The sequence below is a fragment of the Mustelus asterias genome, chromosome 24, assembly GCF_964213995.1.
Source record: "Mustelus asterias chromosome 24, sMusAst1.hap1.1, whole genome shotgun sequence".
In the NCBI taxonomy this organism is placed as follows: Eukaryota; Metazoa; Chordata; class Chondrichthyes; order Carcharhiniformes; family Triakidae; genus Mustelus; species Mustelus asterias.
In genome coordinates this window covers 21,366,925-21,378,923 of record NC_135824.1, presented here as the reverse complement: position 1 = coordinate 21,378,923, position 11,999 = coordinate 21,366,925, and the positions used below count along the sequence as shown (strand labels likewise).

General features: G+C 39.6%; 1 protein-coding gene across 1 annotated transcript in view; it reads right to left on the bottom strand.

The window, feature by feature from the left end:
- The window catches only part of cep152 (centrosomal protein 152), a 58,497-nt gene that overhangs the window by 3,107 nt on the left and 43,391 nt on the right, over positions 1-11,999 (bottom strand). The window contains exons 23-27 of the mRNA XM_078241407.1: positions 9,186-9,365; positions 7,357-7,456; positions 4,705-4,808; positions 1,325-1,481; positions 945-1,051 (exon numbers count right to left, since the gene is read on the bottom strand). Of these exons, the coding sequence (XP_078097533.1) occupies positions 945-1,051; positions 1,325-1,481; positions 4,705-4,808; positions 7,357-7,456; positions 9,186-9,365 (648 nt within the window). The remainder of the gene's footprint in view (positions 1-944; positions 1,052-1,324; positions 1,482-4,704; positions 4,809-7,356; positions 7,457-9,185; positions 9,366-11,999) is intronic.

The window sequence follows — 11,999 nt, the reverse complement described above, 5'->3', positions numbered from 1 at the left end:
CATGGCTGATCTTTTCGTGGACTCAGCTCCACTTGCCTGCCCACTCACCATAACCCTTAATTCCTTTACTGTTCAAAAATTTATCTATCCAGTGGTTCAAGGTGGCAGCTCACCACCATCTGCTGAAGGGCAACTAGGATCGGGCAACATAGCTGGTCTAGCCAGTGACACTAAATTAATTTTAAAACCCTATTTTTTCCAGCCCAAAAAAATTCTAAGTGCCGAATACGCATAAAACTGGAGTAACTCCCGCTGACTTTTTGAGTGAGATTTTCAAAATGAATCTCCCACACTCTGAGCACTGTAAAGTGCCTCTGAGAGATTCACGCTGAAAATCAGAGCCTATTCCTGTTGGAGAGGCTGGCAGCATAGCGCTGAGCAGACAACTGCACACATGCCGATCTGTCAGAGCGGATATCGATGCAGGCGCAGTGGCCCCGCACAGCTGGTCTCCCAGTCGCTGGCCAGCCCTGCAACCCGGCTTCACTGCCCTTCCGACAGCTGTTTAAAATTCAGCTGTTTTACACAGTGCCCATTTGTCTAGTCTAACTTTGCAATATACCTTGGGGTTTCTGATTCGTACCCAAACACATGTTTTACTAACTTATAACAGGGTGCAAGAGATTAGGCAGTCTGTATAGCCTGTTTTGTGAAGATGCATGGCAGTTTTAAGGAATGTCTACTCTTTGGATCAGATGCTTCAAAACTTATATCTTGAAACCAATGGTAGATACCTTACTACTTCCTGGCATAAGAGCACAGGACCAACATGCCACTGAAAATCAGCAAAATTATATTTATGAGTTTGGTTGACTCCCTTACATCATACATTTCAAATAAAGTCAAAACATAAAACACAACACTCACAGAAACAACCTTATAAATAAACAATGAATATAAAAATGAAAATTTGAAGATTCAATTTTCCAAAATACCATACATACCAGCCAGAGTTTCAGTTTTATCACGCTTACGATTTGGAAGAGGGGTTTCTAAAGCTTTGGCCATTGCAGCCAGTTTGCTAGCAGCATTCATAATCCTCTTTTCAGCACTATGAAACAAATTCAAAATTTTTTATATAAATCAATACCGCTGGTATAAATAACTTGGCTCTTAAGCCCACAATTGTCAAATTATCATAAACTTCAGTTTCTGTAATTGGGCTTTTCAGACTGGATTATTGGTACGGGTTTATAGGGATTAATAACAAAAATATGCTTGTTAAAATCCCAAACTGGTAGCTCGTCACCATGAAATATCATTAATATATTGGAAATCACAGTAAACAATGGTCTAATAGAAACTGCACCATAAAGATTTTTACCCGTCATTCTGCCCATTGTCTGCTAGGAGCTGATGGAGGCAGGTCAAGTAATATTTTCGCATTTTTCGTGCGGTTTGTTGACGTTCCCTCAATACTTCTGCACGAATCATTTCAGCTGCTCGCTTCTTACTCTCTTGAATATAACGCATCATGTCTCCTGCACGAAAGGAAAAGATCTCAGGATACACAATTAAATTATGTCAGAGCTTAAAATTGCAGCATTAAACTTTGTTTCTCTGATAGGAGGTAAAGACATTCAACTCTCAGACAGAAATAATGTACGTTTATAAAGTGTACCCCAAAATACTTCACTGGATATGACGCACTTTGTGATGTCTTGAGGTCAGAAAAGGCCATGTACTGTAAAGTTGATAGTCAATTTGTACACTACAAGGTTCACAAAAACAATGAGAAGTTGGTGCTCTTGTTCCAATATTGCCATGGAATCTTTTACACCACATGGAGAAGACAGTCAGGGCCTAGCATTAATGTCTCTGACTGCACAATTAAATCAGTCCTGCACTGAAGTGTAAATCTAAGTTGCGTGCTCCAATCTATAGAGTGGCGCTTAAACCCACAACCTAAGTCACTAATCATGGGAAGCATGTGTATATAACTGAAAATTAAAATAGAGAAATGTACATTAAATATTTTAAACAGTAAAGGTTTATTCTATTACAAAAATTTAAATTAGTACAGTTAAGTGGTGGTAAGAAGGGGCACTAAATAGAATGTATGAAAAAGGAAAATTAATTAAATCAAAAAAGGATGGCAGTGCATGTAATGTGTTGTAATTGTAGAATGTGAGAGTTTCTGGAAGACTGTGATTCAGGATAAACATGTTTGCAGATAAGTGTCTGTGGCTTGAGGAGCTTCAGCACAGAGTCTGGAGTTGGAGGATGAGCTGTGGATACAGTGACATATCAGGGAGGGGGGAGTTACCTGGATACTTTATTCCAGCAGGTAATCACATCCCTTACTATGCTAATTGGCACTTAGTGTCCAAAGATTTGTAGGTGGGGTGCATTAGCCAGGGTAAATGTGCAAGGTTACAGGGATATGGCAGGGGGGGTGCCTGGGTAAGATGCTCTTTTGGAGAGATGGTGCAGACTTGATAGGCCAAATGGCCTCCTTCTGCACTTTAGGGATTCTATGGTTCTAATTCATGGGCACTGGCACCAATACATGGGAAAGTGGGAGCTGTACCATTGGGACAGTCTACATTTGAACTGTGCTGGGACCACTGTTCGGGCAAATTGTATAACCAGGATGGTAGAGAAAAGGGATCATGAGATAAAATACAAGTAAAGGGAAACAACAAAGTAATAGAACAGGGCAGCAACTTAGGTGATGAGTACTGGAGTGTGACAGGAAGGGACAGAACATACAACATATATAGGTATGGAGTTTGCATACTCTCCTTGTCTGCATGTGTTTCCTCCAGGTGCTCCAGTTTCCTCCCACAGCCAAAACCATGAGGGTTAGGTTGTTTGGCCATGGTAAATTGCCCCTTAGTGTCAGGGGGATTAGCAGGGTAAATACGTGGGGTTACGGGGATAGGGTCTGGGTGAGATTTTGGTTGGTGCAGACTTGATGGGCCAAATGGCCTCCTTTTGTACTGTAGAGATTCTATGAAATCATAAGAATGTCCAGCAGATAAGGCCAGAGATCGTAAAAAAATTGTAAAAGAGTTTAAGGCCCTGTATCCAAATGCATATAGCATTTGTAACAAAAAGGATGATTGTAGCACAGATAGAGATAAATACGTATGACCTGACAGGCATTAGAGAGATGGCTGAAAAGTGACCAAGGCTGAATGCTGAAGGGAATTTGATACATCGGAATGACAGTAAGCTAGAAAAAGGTGGTGGAGTAGCTCCGGTAATTAAGGATGACATTAGTTCAGCACCAAGAGATGACTTTGGCTTGAGTAAAGAAAAAGGTCACTTCTGGGAGTAGTTTGTAAGCCCCCTAACAGGGTATGCAGTCTTTAATTACAGGACAATTTCTTAGAGGAGTAGGTTTTAGTGTCAACCAGGGAGCAGGCTATCCGAGACTTGGTAACATGCAATGAATCAGATTAATCAATTTCTCATGGTAAAGGAATCTTTTAAGTGATAGCAATCACGACATGATAGAACTTCATGTTCAATGGAAAAGGTGAACTATGAGTCCATAACTAGTGTTTTAAACCTAAATAAAGGTAACTGTGATGGTATGAAGGCAGTGCTGTTTACAATTAACTGGGAAACTAGGTTAAAAGGTAGAACAATAGAGTTGCAGTGGCAGACTTTTAAGCAGATATTTAATAACTCTCAGATTTAGTCTAATGAAGGTAAAATAAGAAAGTTAAAGACTTTGTTAAGTCTTTGCTAAGTTAAAGAAATTGAAAGAATCACTGTATAAATCTGTCAAAAGATTGGACAGATTTCAAGAAGCAAAGAATGATTAAAAGGTAGGAGGCAGAAAGAAGAGTACGAGGAGATAGCTAATTAGTAATATAAAAAGATCAGGATACCAAGAGTTTCTACAAATATTAAATAGGAAAACAAAAAGAGTAATCAAAGCTAGTGCTGGTCCTCAGAGAGTCTGGGTAACTGATGGTGGAAAACAAAGAAATGGTGGAAATGTTGAACTAGCACTCTGGCTGCGATTTTACATGATTACGCCCGATTTCTCAGCTCTCGTGATTTTACGAGAGCCGGATTTCCAGCAAGGTCAGCCTCTCGCCGGAAATGGGCTGTTGTTGGAATTGCGCATGTGCAGAATCAGAGGTCTGTACATGTGCAATAGCTCCCTCTGCAGGCCGGCTGGCGAGTTAAACCCAGCCCACTGCCTGCAACAGCTAGAAACGGTCCAGACTATTTTTTCAATGTCTAAGTCAATGCTGGCACTTTGAATCAAATTAGTCACCACATACTAAGGAGAAGGATTAAGCTTTCCTATTAACTGAAGAACCACTTAGGCTGTCTGTCCCTTTAAATCTTTTTCCAAACAGAACCGCATTGCCTTTCTCCAGATTTTCATTCTATACATAAGGTAGTTGTTTCACATTCCAACATGGACATCCTTAATTAATTTTAACCATAGGAGAGAAGACACGATACAGCTAATTGAGAGTGGTACAGGAACCCAAATGTTTTTCTACATGTAAACAACTTAACAGATGCTGGCTGGCATATTGATAATAATCTTTTTGCAATTCATTAAATGGATAAATATGACAATATGCTTTGGACAGCAAATTCAAAACGAGGAATACAGTCACAAAGGATGAATTGGAAATATTCTGGTTAACAACTTAAGAGGATGAAATTTGTCTTCACAGTGCCGCTTAGTGATGGTATCTTGCATGCAACCATCAGATTAGCTGTAATTACCTTTAATTTTGTCCACAGCCCTCAAATACTGATGTCGAATTTCTTCTAATCCTTTTGTAGGGATTAACTTGCATGAATTTTCAGAGGTCCAATTTTCCTGTAAACTGAAAGGAGAGAAAAAAATGGAAAAACTCTGAAAGCACAATTGATATTACATGAAATAAATTTGCTGATGACACCAAGATTGGTGGAGTAGTGGATGAGGTGGAGGACTGTTGTAGGCTGCAAAGGGATATTGATAGGATGCAGAGCTGGGACGAATGGGCAGATGGAGTTTAACCCTGATAAGTGCGAGGTGATTCATTTTGGTAGGACAAATTTGAATGCGGATTACAGGGTCAATGGCAGGGTTCTGAGGAATGTGGAGGAACAGAGAGACCTTGGGGTTCATATCCACAGATCTCTGAAGGTTGCCACTCAAGTGGATAGAGCCGTGAAGAAGGCCTACAGTGTGTTAGTGTTTATTAACAGGGGGTTTGAGTTTAAGAGCCATGGGGTTATGCTGCAACTGTACAGGACCTTGGTGAGACCACATTTGGAATATTGTGTACAGTTCTGGTCACCTCACTATAAAAAGGATGTGGAAGCATTGGAGAGAGTGCAAAGGAGATTTACCAGGATGCTGCCTGGTTTGGAGGGTAGGTCTTATGAGGAAAGGTTGAGGGAGCTAGAGCTTTTCTCTTTAGAGCGGAGGAGGATGAGAGGAGACTTAATAGAGGTTTATAAGGTGAGGGGGATAGATAGAGTGGACGTTCAGAGACTATTTCCTCGGGTAGATGTCGCTGTTACTAGGGGGCATAACTATAAAGTTCATGGTGGGATATATAGGAGGGATGTCCGAGGTAGGTTCTTTACTCAGAGTGGTTGGAATGGACTGCCTGCTGTGATAGTGGAGTCGGACACTTTAGGAACTTTCAAGCGGTTATTGGATAGGCACATGGAGCACACCAGAATGATAGGGAGTGGGATAGCTTGATCTTGTTTTCGGACTAAGCTCGGCACAACATCGAGGGCCGAAGGGCCTGTACTGTGCTGTACTGTTCTATGTAATCTATGTATGAAATAGCAAAGTCCTAGAACAATAAATCATGTTAGGAAGCTTTCCATACAAGAGTACTTATTTTATTGGGCTTCATCTCGTCTACTATGACTAATTAAATTTGATACCCAAGATTTACTTGCCTGAGACCATAGTGATTTACATTTATTCTACCTTCATATTCTGTGAATAGTGACCATATCTGTGACTTGGTCTGGTGACTGATTGACATGTACGGAGGCTGTTCCTTGTGGCATCCTCATAGAACATATAGGTAGATACTTGAATGATCCCAAAATTTGAAGGCCTGCTCCCAATACCATTCATTGTACAATATATTACTGCAGCAGGATCACCCAAATTTTAGAACCAAAATAAACTAAAAACTAGCCAGAATAAAGTATATCTGGAGATTAACATTCATAGGCAAATTGAACACCACTATAATTTTGAATGAGAGTAATCTTACCTCATCATCAACCTGAATATTCACAATTTGTGATTCCATGTGCATTTGCTCCGACCTATTAGGTTAGGTAGTGTGCATGTGTGTGGAGGGTGTGGAATTCTGTTACTTAAGTATTTGTTCATTAAAATGACATGAGCAACAATTGAAACAGCTGTATTCATCTGGGATAGGCAGGGATTTGCACCACAAAATAGCACTTTGCTCATTTCAGTAATGCTCCAGTGTAGAGATAGAACCAGGAAGTGTAAAAAAGACAGATTCAATGCTGTGTAACACAGGGCCTATATCCAACTCTGCAATATGTCAAAATTGAATAAAACACCAAGGTAAGGCTAAAAAATAGTTTTCTATGCTCAATTGCAGAAAGCAAGACTTTGATACCCTTGGAGAAGGTCACCGTATAAAAATAAATATGCAGAAGAGCAAAGGTATAATGGAGCATTAGTACCATCCATGTCATGCCTGGTTTCCTACTCACTGACATACAGGTGCACACAACCACAAAAGTGTCACTTATGCCATATACTACAGTAGCTATAATTCTGCAATTCCACAGTCCATGAAAGAAGTTATACTAAAGGAAATATGCAGGGAAAAATCAGGGCTACAATTTTACAAACCAGGCTCCTTTCGAGTCCGCCTGATTCAGTTTAAGTTTATTTCATTGAGTGTTTGTTTAATTATCCCCACTGTTGTTTGCCACCAGCTGTTCGAAACCCCTACATGATATAAAAACTTAACTCCATACAGTCAGCATAGAAAGGTGAGATTCAACCCAACTACTTGCTCAAAAAAAACCTGAAATATTCTTTTCTGGAACAAATTGGTGCCAAAAACACAGTGAAATGTCAAGAACTAAAAAGCAAAATCCACAAAAATAAGGATTTATATAATTCTGAGATGAAAACAAAATATTGCAATGAAAAACCGCAAAGGTGGGATTCATGTACTGTATGGCTCGTGATGAAAACCATTAAAGAAACTGTCTTCTGGGAATGCACTGCAGGATCGCAAACTTAATTATATACGAACAGATAAGTGAGATTTAATGTCACTTAATTACTAAAAGAAAACAAACCTATGAGATATAAAATAACATGCACTGCAATCTTTGAGAGTTATCAGACTAAGAATATGAACATACCAAGCCTTCGTTTTACTGCTAGTTGATTCATTTTCTTTCAATCTTCTTACAAGATCCTCCTTTTCATTTTGCATAATCTTTATGGTTCTTTCATGTTCCTCTAGGAAATATAGTGATAGAAGAATTTGAAAATTATTTTCCAATTATTAGATAAGGGGAAAGATCAAGGGAATTCTTGCTTTTGTGAACTGAAGGCCTCAAGTGGAAAGTCCACCACAGCTCCATTTCTTAAGGACATGAAAAATTTAGCTTGCCTCAGAAAATCACATCACACAAGCTCTTGCTGGCATAAAGTTATGTATCGACAGATTTTGTGCTGGGTAGCATATATGTCAGAATTCACGTTTCAGACATTTTTGAATGCACAAGGTGGTTTGAACACCATTTTTGATCACAAGAGTGGAAAATTTATTAAAATCAAAATAAAAAACCCAACTAATTGATCTCCAAGAGGTCTTGAAAATGCCATTTCCTACCACAGGCACAAGAATCCTCATTCTGTGAATTTATGCCTTGCCACATGGATCAATACCTTCCACATCCTTAGCATATGGCCATTATAACTAGGTAACCTTTTCCCCACTTCACATTAAGGGCTTGTTCTCAAATACATCTTTATTTTTTTTGGAGGTTGCAGCAGAGAAGCCTTGAATGTTATAGGTGCAACACCAGTACCAACAAACATCTCCCTAATCGATTAGGTACTTTACAGCCTCAAAAGGTCTGAGTTTCAAATCACAATCTCTGCCCCATTTTCTGCTTTTTTAACACAGCTCTTGGTGATAAGTAGCTTTTCATGTTTGCACCTTTGCTTCTTTTCCCACCTTATCTTGCCATGCACTACCATCCCTTTAGTCATCTGATATCTCCTACCTTCTATCCTATTTCAGACTCTCTCTTATTTTCTACCACCTCTGTACTTGAATCATAGAATTCTTATAGTGCAGGAGGCCATTCGGCCCATCAAGTCTGCACCAACTCTCTGAAGAACATTTATCTAGGTCTAGCCCCTGCCCTATCCCCATAGCACCATGCATTTACCATGGCTAATCTGCCTAACCTACACATCTTTGGATACCAAGGGGCAGTTTAGCATGGCCATGCACCTAACCTCCACATCTTTAGACTCTGGGAGGAAACCGGAGCACCCAGAGGAAACCCACGCAGACATGGGGAGAACATGCAAGTGCCACACAGGTCACCCAAGGCTGAAATTGAACCCAGGTCCCTGGTACTGAGGGGCAGCAGTGCTAATTACTGTGCAGTAAACACCTTGCTTAAAACCTGTTACATCTTTAACCTTTACCAGTCCTGAAGAAAGGCAGTCAGCCCAAAAATGTTAATGCTCCCTCCGCTTAGATGCTGCGAGTACAGCTGCACATTTCCTATATTTTGTTTTTATTAGTGTAAACAGGGGTTGTATACGTTGACCATTGGGAAGCATTCATAATTTTGAAACTAATAACAGACATTGATTGACAGCTGAAAATGTGTTAACAGAATCAGAGCTAAGTGAAGCAGATATAGATGTATCAATAATCAGGTACAGCAATAACACATAGGTTTAGGGAGATGATTTCCAAAGCTTACTCAGACTACCCCTGGGATGCAGGGAACAAAATTATGTAGAACGTAGTGAAAAATTGTGATAAATTGAAACGGTAACTTCTGATCTATACAGTCATACCATAAGAAAAATAAATAAGGTGTGGTCCTTAATAAGGGCAGGAGAAACATGAAGGCAGCCCAATGGCTTTGCATGTTTTTCTTAACTAACCCTCAGGTAAGTATCACCTTAGCCTCAGTTGAATTACTGTCCTAGTACTGACCTTTAAGATGTTGAATTTCAGTTTTATGTTCATCAACAGTGTACTGAAGCTGCTTACACATTTTCTCCAGCTTTTTCTTGAGCTGTTGACTTTCCTGTTGAAATTTCTGTGCTTGCTGTCTGCATTGTTCTTCATATGATGGGTATTCGGGGCTTAGGTTTTCCTTCCCAGAAACTAGGTCTGTAAACATAGATGCGTTGGTGTGTTTTCAATAGCATAACATTTTTAAAGCATTTTTCTACATTAACTTTTCAAGATATTAGGTTAGTTTCCTATGTAGGGACATAGTGGTGTTACAACAGGAAAAAACACAAACATACAAATTAGGAGCAGGGGTAGGCCATTCAGCCCTTCGATCCTGCTCCACCATTCAATGGGATCATGGCTGATCTGATTATAACCTCAACACCTTTCCCATCATCCCCAGATAATCGTTCACCATCTTATCAAGAATCTACCTACCTGTGCCTTAAGATATTCAAGGACTGCCTCAATTACCTTTTGAGGAAAATTCCAAAGTTTTACAACACTGCAAGAAAATGCTTTTCCTAATCGCTGTCATAAATGGGTGAACCACTTATTTTGACCGAGTTTTAGATTCTCCCACAAGAGAAAACATCCTTTCAATATCAACTCTTTCAAATCCCCTCAGGATTTCACATGTTTCAATCAAGATGTCTCTTGCTCTTCCAAACTCGTGGATACAAGCCTAGCCTGCTGAAATTTTCCTCATAAGGCAACTGCCGTATCCCAGGAATGAACCTAGTAAACCTTTTCTAAACTGCTTCTAATACATTTACAACTTTCCTTAAATAAACCAATACTGTATACAGTACTTCAGATGTGGTCTCACAAATGCTGTATATCACTGAAGCCTAATTTCCCTATTTTAGTGTGCAATTTCCCTTGCAGTAAATTATAACATTCTGCTAGCTTTGCTAATTACTTGCCATGCCTTTTGCAATTCATGCACAAGGTCATCCAAATCCTTCTGCATCTCAGGATTCTGCAAATTCACACCGCTTTGATAATGAGCCTTTTTTTGTGTCCTGCCAAAATCGACAACCCCACATTACACTCCATTTGCCAGATCAGTGCCCACTCACCTAACTCATCTATTTTGTTAGCTTCCTAAAGTCCTTCCCACAATTTAATTTCCTATCAATGTTTGTGTCTTCAGCAAATTTAGCAACCATACCATCGATCCCTTCGTCCCAATCATTTAAACAAATTATAAAGAGTTGAGGCCCCAGCACTAATACTGATGGCACATCACTCATCACATCCTACCAACCGGAAAATGAGCCATTTATGCCTACTGTTCCTTGTTAGCTAGCCAATCTATCCATGCCAATATATTATCCGTTACACCAATGTTCCCACCCTTTAATGTTATGGCATACCCTTATGCTATATAAAAAAAAGTTGAGGCACCTCCTATTTTCTCTGAACAGTACTCTAGCAAAATATTTTTTTGGGGTGGTTTGCAGCCCGTGTTTGCCGTCAGAGAAAACAGCGACATAGGTGGAAAATCCAGAGAAAATTGGGAAACACAAGTTTTCATGTTTTACTCTGCATGGTGCAAATGCCAAAAATCTGATTTCCACCATAATAATGTTAAGCACTGATAGCTTCAGTGCCAGCTATTGCAAAACCTGGGCCACTGACTTGGAAAAATGTAAACAATACAATGTAAATGTAAACTCTATAAAGGGAACCTTGATTTCCGTAAAAAAACAGTTCACAAATAATTTATCCAGTTCATACAATATTTAAAATTTTGAAAAAGTCATCAACACGAGCGTGGACTGTTTGTCTCCACATGTTGCCTGATTGAGATTTCCAGAATTTTTTCTTCTTGCGTCAGATTTCCAGCATCTGCAGTATTTTGCTTTTGTGTTAATATTTTGAGTACCATTATCTCAGGTAGAAAAATGAAATGAGTAAAAAGCAGTAACATAATTAAAGAGAGGAGAAAGTTAAAGTGCAGGACAGAAGTCTCAACATAAAGCTAATCTCCTTCTAGGCATTAGCTAAATAGAACTATAGATACAAGTTATTGGCATGGTTTCAATATTTATCATGCAATTCCTACCATGGCCATTTGGTCCATTGAGTCTGCCCCACTATGACAGAGCATCCCACCCAAGCCCCATCTCCATAACCCCATGTCTTTACCCACCTAGTCCCCCTAACCTACACATCTTGGGAGACTAAGGGGCAATTTATCATGGCCAATCAACTTAACCAGCACATCTTTGGACTTTGTGAGGAAACTGGAGCACCCGGAGGAAACCCATGCAGACATGGGGAGAACATGCAAATTTCACACGGACAGTCACCTAAGGCTGGAATCAAAGCCTGGTCCCTGGTACTGTGAGGCAGCAATTCTAACCACTGTTCCACAATGTAATCACAATATTGTGATTTTCAAAACAGCATGCGCCATTTTTTACCTCTCTGTCTCTCTTGATTCTCCTAGGGTTTTTGCGCCCTTTTTGAATTTTCGCTTTTTGTGCAAATGCATGGAACATTGTCTTCAGATCCAAATCTTGTTGGTTATCTGAATGGGCCTGACCAACTTAAAAAATCTAAACTGTGCATGCACAGCTCTTTCCAGCTGCTGCACGCATGGGAGGTCTGATTCATCAGGTCTTGGAGATGCTACCAAAGAGCTGAAGATGAAGCTTAGTTTTAATTTAATTACATGAATTTTTAATAATTTTGAACCTTTTTTCATGGCACATTTGAGGGGTCTTCACAGTACAACCACTGTCCTACACCATGAGCTTTTATTTATTTATTTTTTGCAAT